This window comes from Scyliorhinus canicula, chromosome 6, assembly GCF_902713615.1.
Source record: "Scyliorhinus canicula chromosome 6, sScyCan1.1, whole genome shotgun sequence".
Lineage (NCBI taxonomy): Eukaryota > Metazoa > Chordata > Chondrichthyes > Carcharhiniformes > Scyliorhinidae > Scyliorhinus > Scyliorhinus canicula.
In genome coordinates, this window is record NC_052151.1 from 59496538 (window position 1) to 59512453 (window position 15916).

General features: G+C 48.1%; 1 protein-coding gene across 2 annotated transcripts in view; it reads left to right on the top strand.

Moving 5' to 3' along the window:
- Positions 1 to 15916, top strand: part of orc3 (origin recognition complex, subunit 3) — a 122239-nt gene that overhangs the window by 74706 nt on the left and 31617 nt on the right. For both annotated transcript variants that reach the window (XM_038799332.1, XM_038799333.1), the window contains one exon: positions 6348 to 6445. In XM_038799332.1, the coding sequence (XP_038655260.1) occupies positions 6348 to 6445 (98 nt within the window). The remainder of the gene's footprint in view (positions 1 to 6347; positions 6446 to 15916) is intronic.

Sequence of the window (15916 nt, forward strand, 5' to 3'; positions counted from 1 at the left end):
TCCCCTGATCATCTTATAAACCTCTATCAAGTCACCCCTCATCCTTCTCTGTTCTAATGAGAAAAGGGCAAGCACCCTCAACCTTTCCTCGTAAGACCTACTCTCCATTCCAGGCAACATCCTGGTAAATCTCCGTTGCACTTTTTCCAAAGCTTCCACACCCTTCCTACAATGAGGCGACCAGAACTGCACACAGTACTCCAAATGTGGCCATACCAAGCTCTATAGTTCTGCCACATCTGGCCGTGAATGGTCGTGGACAATTGAACAACTCACTGGAGCAGGAGGCTATCCCTATCCTCAACGATGTTCCCTTCCAAGTCACTCACCATCTGAACTTGGAAATATATTGTCATTCCTTCACTGTCGCTGGGTCAAAATCCTGGAAGTCCCTCCTTAGCTGCACTCTGGGTGTAACTATACCTGAGGGACTTCAGCGATTCAGGAAGGCAGTTCATCACCACCTTCTCAAGGACAACTAAGGATGGGAAATAACTGCTGGTCTAGCCAGCGATGCCCACATCCCATAACAAAAAAATATGTCTGCCAATGTTGCCCTGTCAGCAGCTATCCTCAAGGAAGAGAGGAGTAGCATGGGAAGGGAACCAATCATAAGCTGACAGCAGCTTTCGGGAATGATGCGGATCCTGGAGATGCACTCCTGCTCCTCCAGGTGTACAACAATTTATTTTCAAATTAACAGATTTTTTTTGGAAGCGATGCTTAGTCAGGAGAATGCCGCTGCGCTCAGATCAGCTCTCTACCTCTGAAAGGTCCCAGTAAGTGTGGTGATATGCATCACTGTAAATACACAAGGGGTTAATGTAAATACACATAGACTAGCTAGACACTAGAGGGAGCACCAGAGACATGACACACAGACATTCAACCAATAGGCCAGTAAGATAGGACACGACCAATGGGCATTCAAGACACACACACACACAGGTGACACTACCACAGGAGGGCATTACACCAACCCATATATAAGGGCCCAGCACACATTATCTTTCTCTTTCCAGTGGAGACACTTAGTGAGTACACAGGGTTGATTGAACACATCACACCCATCACCTGGATTGTAGCAGACTGGTTCGTCAGTCTGAGTAACTATAGCAGGATTAACAGGAGAGTCGAATCCAAGTAGGAGAATCGTTAACAGTTTAATAAATGTGTTAAAGCTATCTCCAAGTCTGAACCTTCCTTTGTCAGAGTGCACATCAAGGAAGCAGCTTATGCTACGGCAAGAGCATAACAAAACATGGTACCAAGGAGTGAACTGTTTAAATCCATATAGTTACAACTCAGCAAACAGTGACAACCAGCAACAGCGGCCAGGCAAGATGATGTTCGAGATTCCGGTTCCACCGCAGCTCAGGTACCAAGGCAATCTCAGTGGAAACTGGCGTGCGTTCAGGCAGAGATTCGAGATCTACCTGGTAGCGTCCGACTTAGATGGCGTCACGGATGCAGAGAAAATAAAGCTTCTACTTACCATCACGGGTCCAAGAGTAGCTGAAATCGTCCAGACCTTCAAATACTCAAAGGGGCAAAACAAGAGCGACTTCCAGGCAGTCCTGGACAAATTCCAAGAATTCTGCGAGGAAGATACAAGAAAAAATGGTAAAAGAGGCGCCAAAACTCACCACGAGGTAGGCTTGCAGCAACGAACGGCAGTTTTGATTTGCAGCCATCTTGAAAAAGGAGCTGCACATGCGCAGTTGCGCGAAGAGCGCACAGAACGGGAAGATCCGTTTGCGCATGCATGAGAAGCTGCGCATGCACAATTGGGAAAAAGGCCCCAAGTAAAGGAACAGCGATCTGCACATGCGCAATCGTTTGCTACGACCTATGTCACACGCTTCATGACGTCAGAGGCCCCGGACCATGCCCACTTAAAGGGGAAATGTCCCAAAACACAAAAAAAAAGTTTTAAAGCCGTAAAACCCAATTCTTTCACCTGGAACGACAGCACAATGCCTGAAATTCGACCAGTAGTTGAAAGTACCTCCGCAGAACCCTGCAACATGCAGTAAGCACTGCCCTAGAAGATGATATGGTCTTGGAAGACAACGACTCAGACGAAGATTTAATCTTGGGAGATGGCTACCCCAGTACCAAATCCGAACCGCAACTAGAGGTGTTTAACATTGAAGACGCCGACGACAAGTTCTTCGGATTGGGGAATCCTCAGCCCAGCATATACGACATCCCGACTCGTGAGTGCAGGATTATGCTGCGGTCTGACGCCATAAGACAGAGAACAATACAAGCCCACCGAGAGCGGCCTGCTGCCACACAGAGAGTGGTCCATGCACCACACAGAGAGTGGTCCACGCACCACGAAGGGTCCCAGCCTCCACACAGAAAGTAATGACAGTCTCCAGAGTGAGACCAATGTACCATTCCACACAGGAAACACTGCAAGACTCCACAGAGGGAGAGACACAAGCCTCCACAGCGAGCTTGTGGACAGGCTCCATGATAGAAGCAATGCAAGACTCCAGCACGCAGTCCTTGCATGAACAAGACCATGAGGGTCTAGCAACCTCCTCTGAGCAACCAGCAGCAGACGATGCAGGTCTACCACCCTCATGTGAACAACAAAGCATCTATGACAGTCCACCCAGATTGTTTGAGCCACCAGAAGACGACTCTGACAGTCTACCCAGTTCAAATGAACCTGCAATGACTCCGGACGGGGAGCGGCAAGAAACCAAAACTGATTCAGGTGAACCAGAAAGGGCTCCAGACGGGGAGCATCGACAAGCCAAAACTGACTCGGGTGGAACAGACCAGACTCCAGACGGGGAGAATCGACAAGCCAAAGCTGATTCACTTAAGCCAGACATGACTCCAGACGGGAGGGTTTTGTTGTCGTGTTTGCTGCTCAAGGACCACACTCTGTGGATAATATGAGTCCTTCACACAGACCATATAAATTCATGAACTATTGGACTCATAACTTTTATTTTGTATTGTCTTACCCTCAAAGTCATTGCAACTAGGGCAGCACGGTGGCCTAGTGGTTAGCACAACCGCCTCACGGCGCTGAGGTCCCAGGTTCGATCCCGGCTCTGGGTCACTGTCCGTGTGGAGTTTGCACGTTCTCCCCGTGTCTGCGTGGGTTTCGCCCCCACAACCCAAAAATGTGCAGAGTAGGTGAATTGGCCATGCTAAATTGCCCCTTAATTGGAAAAGATAATTGGCTCATCTAAATTTATTTTTTAAAAAGTCATTGCAACTATTATTTGGTTTTGTATTCTATTGTATAGTCATCACAGTCATCATAACTTGTACATAACATCACTTAGCTACCTGTTTTTGTTCAATTTTCTTTAACACTGTACAGAAAATATGTAACACGAAAAAAGGGGAATGTGGTGATATGCATCACTATAAATACACAAGGGGTTAATGTAAATACACGTAGACTAGCTAGACACTAGAGGGAGCACCAGAGACATGACACACAGACATTCAACCAATAGGCCAGTAAGATAGGACACAACCAATGGGCATTCAAGACACACACACACACAGGTGACACTACCACAGGAGGGCATTACACCAACCCATATATACGGACACAGCACACATGATCTTCCTCTTTCCAGTGGAGACACTTAGTGAGTACACAGGGTTGATTGAACGCATCACACCCACCACCTGGATCGTAGCAAACTGGTTTGTCAGTCTGAGTAGCTATAGCAGGATTAACAGGAGAGTTGAATCCAAGTAGGAGAATCGTTAACAGTTTAATAAATGTGTTAAAGCTATCTCCAAGTCTGAACCTTCCTTTGTCAGAGTGCATATCAAGGAAGCAGCTTATGCTACGTCAAGAGCATAACAATAACAAAACAGTAAGCTTCTTGTTAACATATGAAAGAGACCTGGGGTGGGTTTCTCCGTAGTCTGACGGCAAAATCGTGTTCAGCGATCGGGCGGAGAATGGATTTTTGCACCGAAATCAGGGCTGGCGGCAGTTTGACCCTGGTCCGCCAGGCTCTGGCCCCTCCAAACTGGCGTCACGTAACGTGCGCAGCGCGCCGTTTCAACTCCATTGGAGTGTCATCGGCCGACCCACGATGCTCTGCCCCCGATGCGTTCCCGATGGCGCGGACCACGCGTGGTCACATAAATCGTGAAACCGGCATGGTGGCTGCGACTGTGTCCAGCGCCGCCACATACAGTTGGGATCCATGCCTCTGTCTTCTGCGAGGGCTTGGGGTGTGGGGTGGCCAGGGGGTGGGTTGTGGAGTCGCGGATGGTGGGTTGGGTCAGCGGCATGTTGTACGGCGCGGCAGCTGCAGGTCGTCAGCCATGCGCATGCACAGCCCGAGACATAGCCATTCTCCGGCTGTTTTTGTCACGGGAGGATGGAGTTTCAGTCGGTGCCCCTCACTGGTCCCGGAATTGGTGAGGATTTTAGGCCGATTTTTTTGGTCATAAAAGACCACACATGCTCCACTGGCGCTGGCACTTAGCCGCTGAAACGGAGAATTCAGCCCCTGATGTCTGTTTTAGGCAGCCATCTTGGATGCCCAAGATGTTCCCATAACGAATATGGCACTGGATGAGCCACTTTCCAGTGGGCCAATTTCAGCTCAATTTTAGGAACTTAGGAGTAGGTCCTTTGGCCCCCTGACCCTGCTCTGTCAGTTAACTAGATCATGACTAATGTTCTACCTCAACGCCATCTGCCCGCACTACCCCTGTATTCCTTAGTGTCATTGGTATCTAGAAATCTAACGACCTTTGCTTTGAACATACTCAATGACTGAGCCCCCTGGGTAGAGAGTTCCAAAGATTTAACACTGTCTGACTGAAGAAATTCCTCCTCATCTATGCCCTGAATGACTCATCTCTTATTCTAAGATTGTGTCGTCCAGTTCTAAACCCCCCCCCAACTCAGAGTAGGGGAAACATCCTTCCTGCATTTTCTCTGCTGAGCCCTGAAAGAATTTTGTATGTCTCAATGTGATCCCTTCTCATTCTTCTAAACTGTAGGGTGTACAGGCTGAGTCTTCTCAATGTCTCCTTGTAGGATAATCTAACCACCCCAAAGATTAGTCTGATGAACCTTCGCTGCACTCCCTCCATGGCCAGTATGTCTTCCGAGACCAAAACTGCACACAATACACCAGGTGTATGGGCGGCACAGTAGCACTGTGGTTAGCACTGTTGCTTCACAGCGCCGCGATCCCAGGTTTAAATCCTGGCTTGGGTCACTACCTGTGTGAGTCTGCACGTTCTCCCTGTGTCTGCGTAGGTTTCCTCCGGGGACTCCGGTTTCAAGTCGTGACTATAAATAAATTAATTTAATTCTAACCGCAAGTTCTGCACTTGCTGAATTCAAGGAAAAATCATAAAGCCACCACGTTTATGTTTCCAGTAATCAGGCAATTGTGTAGTTCTGCACCTGAAAATCGCCGAATCCTCTTCAAGTCCAAGTAGCAGATGTTTTACGGGGAATGTGTCGCACTGTAAACCTGAATTTGGCCAATTTAGAGAATGCGAAGGCATTTCTTAAAATAGAAATGTAACTTAAGGTTACATTATCTACTGATAATCTGCTACCAGTGGACAAAGGATGGGAGAAGTGAACTGATACTATTGTAAATGCCATCCATACAAATGCCATGTACTTTCAAGTTCCCTAAACGTTGTGATTTTAATAAATTTCAGCCCAGACGCCATACTATGTGGGTTTCCTCCGGGTGCTCCAGTTAGGTGGATTGGCCATGCTAAATTGCCCTTAGTGTTCAAAAAGATTGGGTGAGGTTACTGGGTTACGGGGATAGGGTAGAGGTGTGGGCTTAGGTAGGATGCTCTTTCCAAAGGCCAGTGCAGACTCGATGAGCCGAATGGCCTCCTGCTGCACTGTAAATTCTATGATTCTCTGTGGTCGTCAATGTGAACTGTGCAGTTGTACTAAAAATTAAATCCTTGTTTAAAGGCCATATTATTTAATATCTGTCAGGGAATTCCAAGGAAGCAGTAAGGTAAAGCAATTCCGATGACCTGCAGAATGATTTGTTATTATAGGATCGCCTGAGCCACTTTTGAGTTATTGCTCAGCTTCATCTTTGGCCAATGTACACAGCGAATTATGTACGTTATCTGAGGAAAATGTGGATACACTGCAAGGCTTACAGGTCCATCCTGGCAAGCGCATGTTTATTTTTGTTAAACAGGTCCCAGCAATATCAGCTAATTGGGACCAAGGTATTATGTCCAGTCAACACCCGGGGGGGTGGGGGTGGGGGGGGGGGGGGGGTAGGGTAAACAGCAGTTATACCGATGAGTACTTGCTGAAAGATTTTGTGCTATTCTGACACTCATAGACCTTGATGGAAATGAAGACATCGAGAAGATCCAAGAAACTGAGCAGGTTTGAAGTACTGCGGATGGAAGTTCTTGAATTTCTGGACAAACTTGTCAGGTGAGACCAAAAGGATTGGATTGGATTGGATTTGTTTATTGTCACGTGTACCGAGGTACAGTGAAAAGTATTTTTCTGCAAGCAGCTCAACAGATCATTCAGTACATGGAAGAAAAGGGAATTAAACAAAATTCAAGAAAATACATGAGAATACATAATAGGGCAACACAAGATATACAATGTAACTACATAAGCATTGGCATCGGTTGAAGCATACAGGGTGTAGTGTTAATGAGGTCAGTCAATAAGAGGGTCATTTAGGAGTCTGGTGACAGTGGGGAAGAAGGAGGATGTTGGCAGGAATAGTTAGAGTGGCATGATTGATGTTGGGATGTGTTTTGTTCGAGGAGTTCCTGACTGGGTTAGCATATCTGATGTGTGCTGCCCCTGTGAGGTGTGAGGAATGTACTGTCTGTGACCTCGTCTCCTTGTAACAATGGGTGGAACTTGCCCATAACTTTTCAGAATGTTAGGTTCTGACTGAAAACCTGTAGAGTTTTTAGGCCAGATTTCTTTTTAAGGTATTTTATTCCAAAAATGTGTAAAATACAGCAAGGTAAACAAACACACACTCCACAAACTCACAGTCCACAGTTAATACAATTTTCCCCCTTAAACATCATCATGAACAACCCGCACTGCATTTCGAAGCCCTCCGCTGACCCCCTCAACTCAAATGTAATCTTTTCCAACCAGAGAAAATCGTGCAAATCCCCCAGCGAGGCCACCACCGGCGGCTTATCTGACCTCCAATTCAGCAAGATCCTATGACAGACAATTACAGAGGCTAAGGCCACAACATTGGCCCCCTTCCCCTCCATCAGCTCCGGCACTTCCGATACCCCAAAGATCGCCACCGTTGGTCCGGCCTGACCTCAATCCCCAAAATCTTAGATAACTTCCCAAGCACCGCTTCCCAGTATCTCTCCAGCTTCTTGCAACCCCAGAACATGTGCGGGTGATTCACCAGCCCTCGCCCACACTTCAACCATCCCTGCAAGAACCCACTTAGAACATAGAACAATACAGCACAGAACAGGCCCTTCGGCCCTCGATGTTGTGCCGAGCAATGATCACCCTACTCAAACCCACGTATCCACCCTATACCCGTAACCCAACAACTCCCCCCCCTTAACCTTACTATTAGGACACTACGGGCAATTTAGCATAGCCAATCCACCTAACCCGCACATCTTTGGACTGTGGGAGGAAACCGGAGCACCCGGAGGAAACCCACGCACACACGGGGAGGACGTGCAGACTCCACACAGACAGTGACCCAGCCGGGAATCGAACCTGGGACCCTGGAGCTGTGAAGCATTTATGCTAACCACCATGCTACCGTGCTGCCCTTTATCCGTATTTACCGTACTTATCCTCACCCGGGTCATTTGTACCCTGCGCACCACCTTGAACTGAATCAAGCTCATCCTCGCCGAGGAGAAGGTTGAATTCCCTCTACTTCATCATCTCGCACCACAGTCCCCAGCCTATCCATCCCCGAGCTCTCCTCCCATTTGTCCTTGACCCTCATCGCCTGCGCCGCCCCCCACCCCCTGCGCCGCCCCCCACCCTGATCTCCCAACCACCCATATATATCCTCAATACTACCCTCCCAACTCAATCGCGAGCAGCAGTTGCTTCGGCGGCAACCTGGGAAACGTCCTCCACTCCTTTCGCACGAGGGAATTTTCACAGTAACTTCATTGCGGTGTTGATGTAAGCCTACTTGTGACAATAATAAAGATTATTATTATTACAGGACCCCTCCTCCATCTTGACCCACTCCGCCCACCATCTCCTCACCTCCACATTCGCCACCATATAATAGTGCAGCAGGTTTGTGAGTGCCAAGCCCAATTTCTGCCTCTGCCTCTGCAGCAGGGCCCTCTTTATCCTTGGCACCTTCCCTGCCTATATAAACTCCAAAATCACCGTCTCCAATTTCTGGAAGATGGCCTTCGGGGCAAAGATCAGGAAGGTCTGGAAAACAAACAGGAACCTTGGCAGCACATTCATCTTTGCCACCTGCACCCTCCCTGCCCATGTCAGGTGCAATGTATCCCATATTGTAAAATCCCCCCTAATCTCCTCCATCAACGTTGTCAAATTCCGCCTGGGCATCATAGCCATCTGAATCCCCAAATACCTGAATCTCCAAATACCTGAACCTTTCCCTAGCTACCTTGAATAGCGACACCTCCAAATTGGCCCTCCGCCGCATTTACCAGAAACACCTCACTCTTCCCGACATTTACCGTATACCCAGAGAAGGCTGCGAACCTCTCCAATATTCCCATGATCCTACCCATACTCTCCAGCGGGTCCTAATGCTGTCAACCAGCCCCAGCGTCTCCTCCAACGCCTGCCCCTCTGTTCCTCCAAACTTGGAAACTACAACCCCTCTAAAAACTGTCCCCTATCCCCTTCCTCTCCAGCCGGTTCGGCCCTGTACAGCTTCTCCCCCTGAACACCTCATTTATCCTCCGGGCTCTGACACCATCTCTCCCTTCTCTGTTCGCACCCTTAGAATTTCCCTGGGCGCAGCCTGCATCAGCAGCTGGTGAACCAGCATACGGCTCACCTTCTCTCCATATTCATAATGCACCCCCTCGCCCTCTGTAGCTGCTCCAGTGCCCTTCCCGTTGTCAACCTATCAAACTGCCCCTGCTTCCTCTCTGCCAACAACCCCCAAGTTAGAGCCCCCGAGTATCTCCTGTCCCCCTTGACTGTCTCGTCCAACAAACGTCCATGCACCTCCCCCCTCCTCCTATCCCTGTGCGCATTGAATGAGATAATCCCCCCTCAGATCATCACCTTCAATGCCTCTCAGAACGTGGCTGCCGACACCTCCCCATTCTGATTCAGCTCCACATAATCCCCAATCGCTGATCTCACCTTTTCACAAAACCCTTATCTGCCAAAAGACCCAAATCCAGCCTCCATCCCGGCCTCTGCACTTGCCCCGAGCTAAGCCTTACCTCCAGCTAATACGGAGCGTGATCCGACATCACGATTCCTACACACTCCGTCCCCACCCCCCTCATCAACACCGCTTGACTCACCACAACAAAATTGCTTCTGGAATACACCTTATACACGTGTGAGAAGGAGTACTCCCTACACCCTGGGTTCTTAATCCTCCACGGATCAACCTATCCCATACGTTCCGTTGACCCTCCCAACTTCTTCACCATCTTCAACCTTTCCATTGATTTGGGGCTCGGCCTATCCACCCTTGGTTCCATCACGGTTAAAATCTCCACCTGTAACGAACTGGTGAGTATCTAAGTCTGGGATAATTCCCAGTAAACCCTTCATAAAGCTCGCATTATCCTAATTCGACGCATATATGTTAACTAGCACCACAAACATCCCCTCCAGCACCCCACTAACTATCGCATATCTACCCCCGGATCCCGTACTTCCTTGGCCCCACAAACCGTCGTTTTGTTCAACAAAATGCCGCCCCCGTGACTTCGAGTGAAACCCCAAGTGAAATACTTGTCCCACCCATTCCTTCACCTGGAGGTGTGTCTCCTGTAAAATGATCACCTCCATCTTCAAACTTCTCAGGTATGCAAAAATCCAAGTCTTTTTAATCGGGCCATTTAACCCATGGACGTTCCACGTTACAATTCTTACCAGAGGCTTGCGCCTCAAAAAACACCCTCCGACAACACACAATAGCCATAACATCCAGCCTTTGCAGATGCAACTCCCCATCTCACACCAACTCTCAGTTCTCCCCCTGTTTATGGTCCCTTATAAAGTCATTGGCCTCTTCTGCCGTTTTGAAATAAGACTCTCGGCCTTCAAATGTTACTCACAGTTTTGTCGGGTCAGCACCCCAAACCAAATTTTGCTTCTGTACCGCCTTGGCCCTGTTAAATCCAGCCTGGCTCTTCGCCAGCTCCGTACCAATGTCCTGGTATATTCAGACACGATTCCCCTCCCATTCATAGTCTCCCTTCTCCCTAGCCCACTGCAAGATGATCTTGTTTTCAACGAACTTGTGGAACCACATAATCACTGCCCGTGGCACCTCACCCACCCTCGGCTTCTGTCTTAGAGACCTGAAGGCCCTGTCCACCTCTGGGTCCACCTTATCCAGCATCCTCTCCTCCACCAACCCGGCCAGCATCTCTGACACATTTCATGGCACTCGTTCCTTCCACACCCTCTGGCAGTGAATGAAGGGTCAGTCACGAGGGATATTTGCAGGTTCTGCCACCTGGATATGTTCTCCTGCTCTTCGACCTTCGCTCTCAGTGACTTGCAGAGGTACCTCAGGATCGCCATCTCCTCCTCCAAGGACACAATCCGATTGCTCTGGTCGGACACCACCTTCTTCACCTCGCATATTGTCTCCCTTTTGCACCTCAAGGTACTTCTCTGCACGGTCCATCGATCCTCGCAGAGGTGCTACTGCTCCCTCAATAGCCTTTGACCAGTCACTGTGCATCTCCGTCCTTTGCTGGCGATGTTCATCTTTGATGAAGGCCATCAACTGCCCCATCTGGGGCTTTTCCAATGGCGACGCCATTCTTGCAATTGTTGTTGCTGCCCCACAGATATATCCAATTCCTTAGCCAGGTCTTTAGTGTTTTTTGCCGGGTCTGGTTGCCAATCTCGGGGAGAACCTCTCCGTCTACACCATCTGCACCACTTTCATAGAATCATCCTGCCAGAGCTACCCCACTAACGGGTATAAAGTGCCCAAACCGACGTCTTTGTGCCGGAGCTGCGCTGTGTGCGACCATTCATTCCGGAAGTCTCAGCCAAATTTTCTTTGGGGGGGGGGGGGATCAGTCTGGTGGGGCTGGACCTGAAAGAGCTGGCAAGGCTCCACAGAATTCGGAACACCATCTTTAAAGGGCGCCCCAATCAGCACAGAACAAAAATAATGTGTTGGCTATTAAAAGAACAAAGAAAAGTACAGCACAGGACAGGCCCTGCGGCCCTCCAAGCTCCCTCCAAGCCCGTGCCGACCATGCTGCCCGTCTGAACTAAAATCTTCTACACTTCCTGGGTCTGTATCCCTCTAGTCCCATCCTATTCATGTATTTGTCAAGATGCCCCTTAAATGTCACTATCGTCCCCGCTTCCACCACCTCCTCCGGCAGTGAGTTCTAGGCACCCACTACCCACTGTGTAAAAAAACTTGCCTCGTACATCTCCACCTTTCCCCTCGCACCTTAAACCTATGCCCCCTAGTAATTGACCCCTCTACCCTGGGGAAAAGCCTCTGACTATCCACTCTGTCTATGCCCTCATAATTTTGTAGACCTCTATCAGGTCGCCCCTCAAACTCTGTTGTTCCAGTGAGAACAAACCGGGTTTATTCAACCTCTCCTCATAGCTAATGCCCTCCATACCAGGCAACATCCTGGAAAATCTCTTCTGCACCCTCTCTAAAGCCTCCACATCCTTCTGGTAGTGTGGCGACCAGAATTGAACCCTATACTCCAAGTGTGGCCTAACTAAGGTTCTATACAGCTGCAACATGACTTGCCAATTCTTATACTCAATGCCCCGGCCAATGAAGGCAAGCATGCCGTATGCCTTCTTGACTACCTTCTCCACCTGTGTTGCCCCTTTCAGTGACCTGTGGACCTGTACACCTAGATCTCTCTGACTTTCAATACTCTTGAGGGTTCTACCATTCACTGTATATTCCCTACCTGCATTAGACCTTCCAAAATGCATCACCTCACATTTGTCCGGATTAAACTCCATCTGCCATCTCTCCGCCCAAGCTTCCAATCCCACAAAACAATTTTCACAATTTGGGAAGGATTGCAAAATTGTGCCCAGCGGCTCCGCTGTCTCCCCTCTGACATTTCTCAACAGTCCAGGGGGCTTGTCAATTAGGATTTGTGAACTTGGAGTTATGCTAAATTTTTCAGACAAATTTTCTTCAGTGTCTTCTGTCTGTCTGTGCCATTTTCCTCAGTTTCTTCCCTCCTGTGGTTGCGAGATGGTCTTTTTCCAGGCTGCGGCCTGTGCAGATTCTGATCAGCCATGCTCTGCAAAGGTACATCAGCTTCTCTGTACTGAGACTGAAATTCAGCAGATTTGCAAAAGTTAAATCTGTAGTCAGCCACTGCTCCAGCTACAATAATGTGCTTGTTTAATAGTTAACAAAAGTTTTGTTGGTATCTAAACAGTGACTGGTCTGGGCAGAATTCTGCTGGTGCATCATTCTGTGCAACTGTACTTGGGTAGCATTTCCAGGAAACCTGCTCACAAAGACTCTGCTTCATCGGAGATGATTCAAACCAAGTTTGCCTTCTGCCAAACTGATGTCCGAATGGTTAATAGACAGTGTCGTTCAGAGAATCTCTCCGTGCAGAGGAGGCCCATCGTCTGTACCAACATGTGAAAAACACCTGACCTACCTACCTAATTTACCAGCACTTGGCCCATATTTGAATATTATCACATACCAAGTGCTCCTCCAGGTACTTTTTAAAGGATGTGAGGCAAACCGCCTCTACCACCCTCCCAGGCAGTGCTTTCCAGACTGTCACCACCCTCTGTAAAAAGGTTTTTCTTCACGTCCCCCCTAAACCTCCTACCCCTCACTTTGAACTTGTGTCCCCTCGTGGGGACTGACCCTTCATTAAGTGGAACAGCTACTCCCTATCGACCCTGTCCACGCCCCTCATAATCCTGTGCACTTCGATCAGGTCACCTCGCAGTCTTCTCTGCTCCAGCGAAAACAACCCAAGCCTATCCAACATAACTTAAAATGTTCCGTCCCGGGCAACATCCTGGTGAATCGCCTCTGCACCCCCTCCAGTGCAATCACATCCTTCGGAATGATTTAATCCCTGTTGATAAAGTAGTGATGTCAGATCGACTCGCTCAATGCATCCCTGCAGTTGCATCACTGATGATGCTTCTATAAGCAAACAACCATAAAGTCTGCAATAAATCTCCTTTCAAAGTCCCCAGCTTAAATTTGACTTCATTTTTCCCTGTAGAGAATTATTGCCACTGGTTTTCAACCTTGTAGGGTGTGCTCGTAAAGGCTATCAGAGCAGCTCATACACATAATCCTGATTTTAACACAGTGAACAGGTCAAAGAAGTTTGGCAATGTCAATATTTTAACTCTGTCCTTGACTTGAGCAGAAGCCTAGAATATTCTGTGTATTGTGGTGTAGACACAATGGTCCAAACAGCCTTTTCCTGCGCCGTAAGAATTCTTGAGATTCCGGTATTTTGCTGGGAAATATGCATGAATATCATACACATAATTTAAAAAAGAAAATCTTATAGCATGGTTTAATCATTTTTTAAATTGTGTACAATGCTAAGTATAGGTCACAAAGGATCATTAGTATCTCTCTCTATTAGAGAGAGAAACCAACAGGTTATATGTAGTCTGCGGAGCAATGCCCTGCAAATGTAGAGCAATGAGGGGCAGCACAGCGTGCAGTGGTTACACTGCTGCCTATGGCGCCGAAGACCCGGGTTCAAATCCTGACCCTGGGTCACTGTCCATGTGGAATTTGTACATTCTCCCCGTGTCTGTGTGGGTTTCATCCCCACAACCCAAAGATGTGCAGGTTAGGTTGACTGACCATGCTAAATTCCCCCTTAATAGGAAAAAAATAATTGGGTAGTCTAAATTAATTTTTTTAAATGTAGAGTAATGAGAAGAGGCAGGTCCCCACGAACTACCTCAGTCAGTACAGGGATCGAACTTGCGTCATTGCCATTATTTTGCATCATAGTCCAGCCATCTAGCCCACTGAGCTAACTGCACCCCACGTATACAATATGGGGAAATATTTTTAAGTGAAAACTGACCAATGAATCTTTACCGATGTTTATTAGACAAATCCAATTGGACTTCTCTTATTCTGCTTATTCTGTTTTGCACTTTGGTTATTTAAAATGCAGCCAGAGTACTGACTTAAAAATTCCAAACAGGTTGCTTGTGCAATTACCCCAATTTTAAAAATATATATATAATTATTTTCAGTATAATACCGTAAAACCATGTTACACACAAATACAATTCTAGACTTAACCCCCTCTCACCCCAATCCTCTCACACCCACAAAGAAAAATAACAAAGATAAAACCTAAAACAAATCCCAGAACCCGCCTCCAACATCTGACGGTAACCAGCTCCCTGAAATAGGAAATGAAAGGCTGCCACCTTGGGGAGAACCCTTCTGCCAAACCCCTCATGCTATACTTGACCTTTTCTAAGTGCAAAAACTCCAAACGGTCATTTAACCACAATGAAGCACTGGGCAGAACCAGAGTTCTCCACCCAAGCAGAAGGATGTGGAAGCTTTGGAGAAGGTGCAGAGGATGTTTACCAGGATGTTGCCTGGTCTGGAGGGTGTTGGCTATGCGGAGAGGCTGAATAGACCCAGACTGTTTTCATTAGAAAGATGGAGGTTGAGGGGTGACCTGCTAGAGGTCTACAAGATTAAGAGGGGCATGCATTGAGTGGATGGGCAGGCACTCTTTCCCAGGGTGGAGGGGTCAGTCACCAGGGGGCATAGGTTTAAGGTCCGTGGGGCAAAGTTTAGAGGAGATGTGCGAGGCTGGTTTTTTTATGCAGAGGGTGGTGAGTGCCTGGAACGCGTTGCCAGGGGAGGTTGTGGAAGCAGATACCATTAACGGTGTTCAAAAGGCATCTTGACAAATACATGGATAGGATGGGTATAGAGGGATATGGCACATGTATCATGGTATCATGACCGGTACAGGCTCGGAGGCCCCAGGGGCCTGTTCCTGTGCTGGATTGTTCTTTGTTCTCCTTCGGGTTATCAGCAAGGCGAAGGCCAGAGCATCCCCCTTTGCCCCCATCTGCAGCTCTGGCGAGTCAAGACCCCAAAGATAGCTACCAAAGGGCAAGGCTCCAACTCAATCCCAAGAATCCCTGACATGGTGCTGAAGAAGGAGACCCAAAAGTTCACAAGTTTAGGACAAGACCAGAACATATGTGAATGATTTACCTGTCCCCATGAACACTGCTCGCACCTGTCCTCTACTTCTGGAAAAACCCACTCATCCGTGCCTTGGTCAGTTGTGTCCTATGCATCACCTTGAACTGAATCAAGCTGAACCTAGCAGATGAGGTGGAGTCGAGTCTGTGTAGAGCCTCACTCCACACGCCATCTCTCACTCCCACCCCCCCGCTCAAACATCTGACCTTGTTCCCTCTCCCGCTTGTTTCCCTTTAACCTCATCCAATGGGGCTTGCTCCATCGACACAAGCCGATGATAAATATCCGATACAAAAACAGGAAATACTGGACCCTCCCATTTCGAGTCTCGATGACTCTTTGTCAAAGCTCATCCAGACGCAAAATGTTAGCTCCCTTCTCTGTCCACAGATGCTGTCAGACCTGCTGAGATTGTCCAGTATTTTCTGTTTATGTTTCAGATTCCAGCAGCCGCAGTAATTTGCTTTTCTATAAAGATCCGATATCTTCCCTCC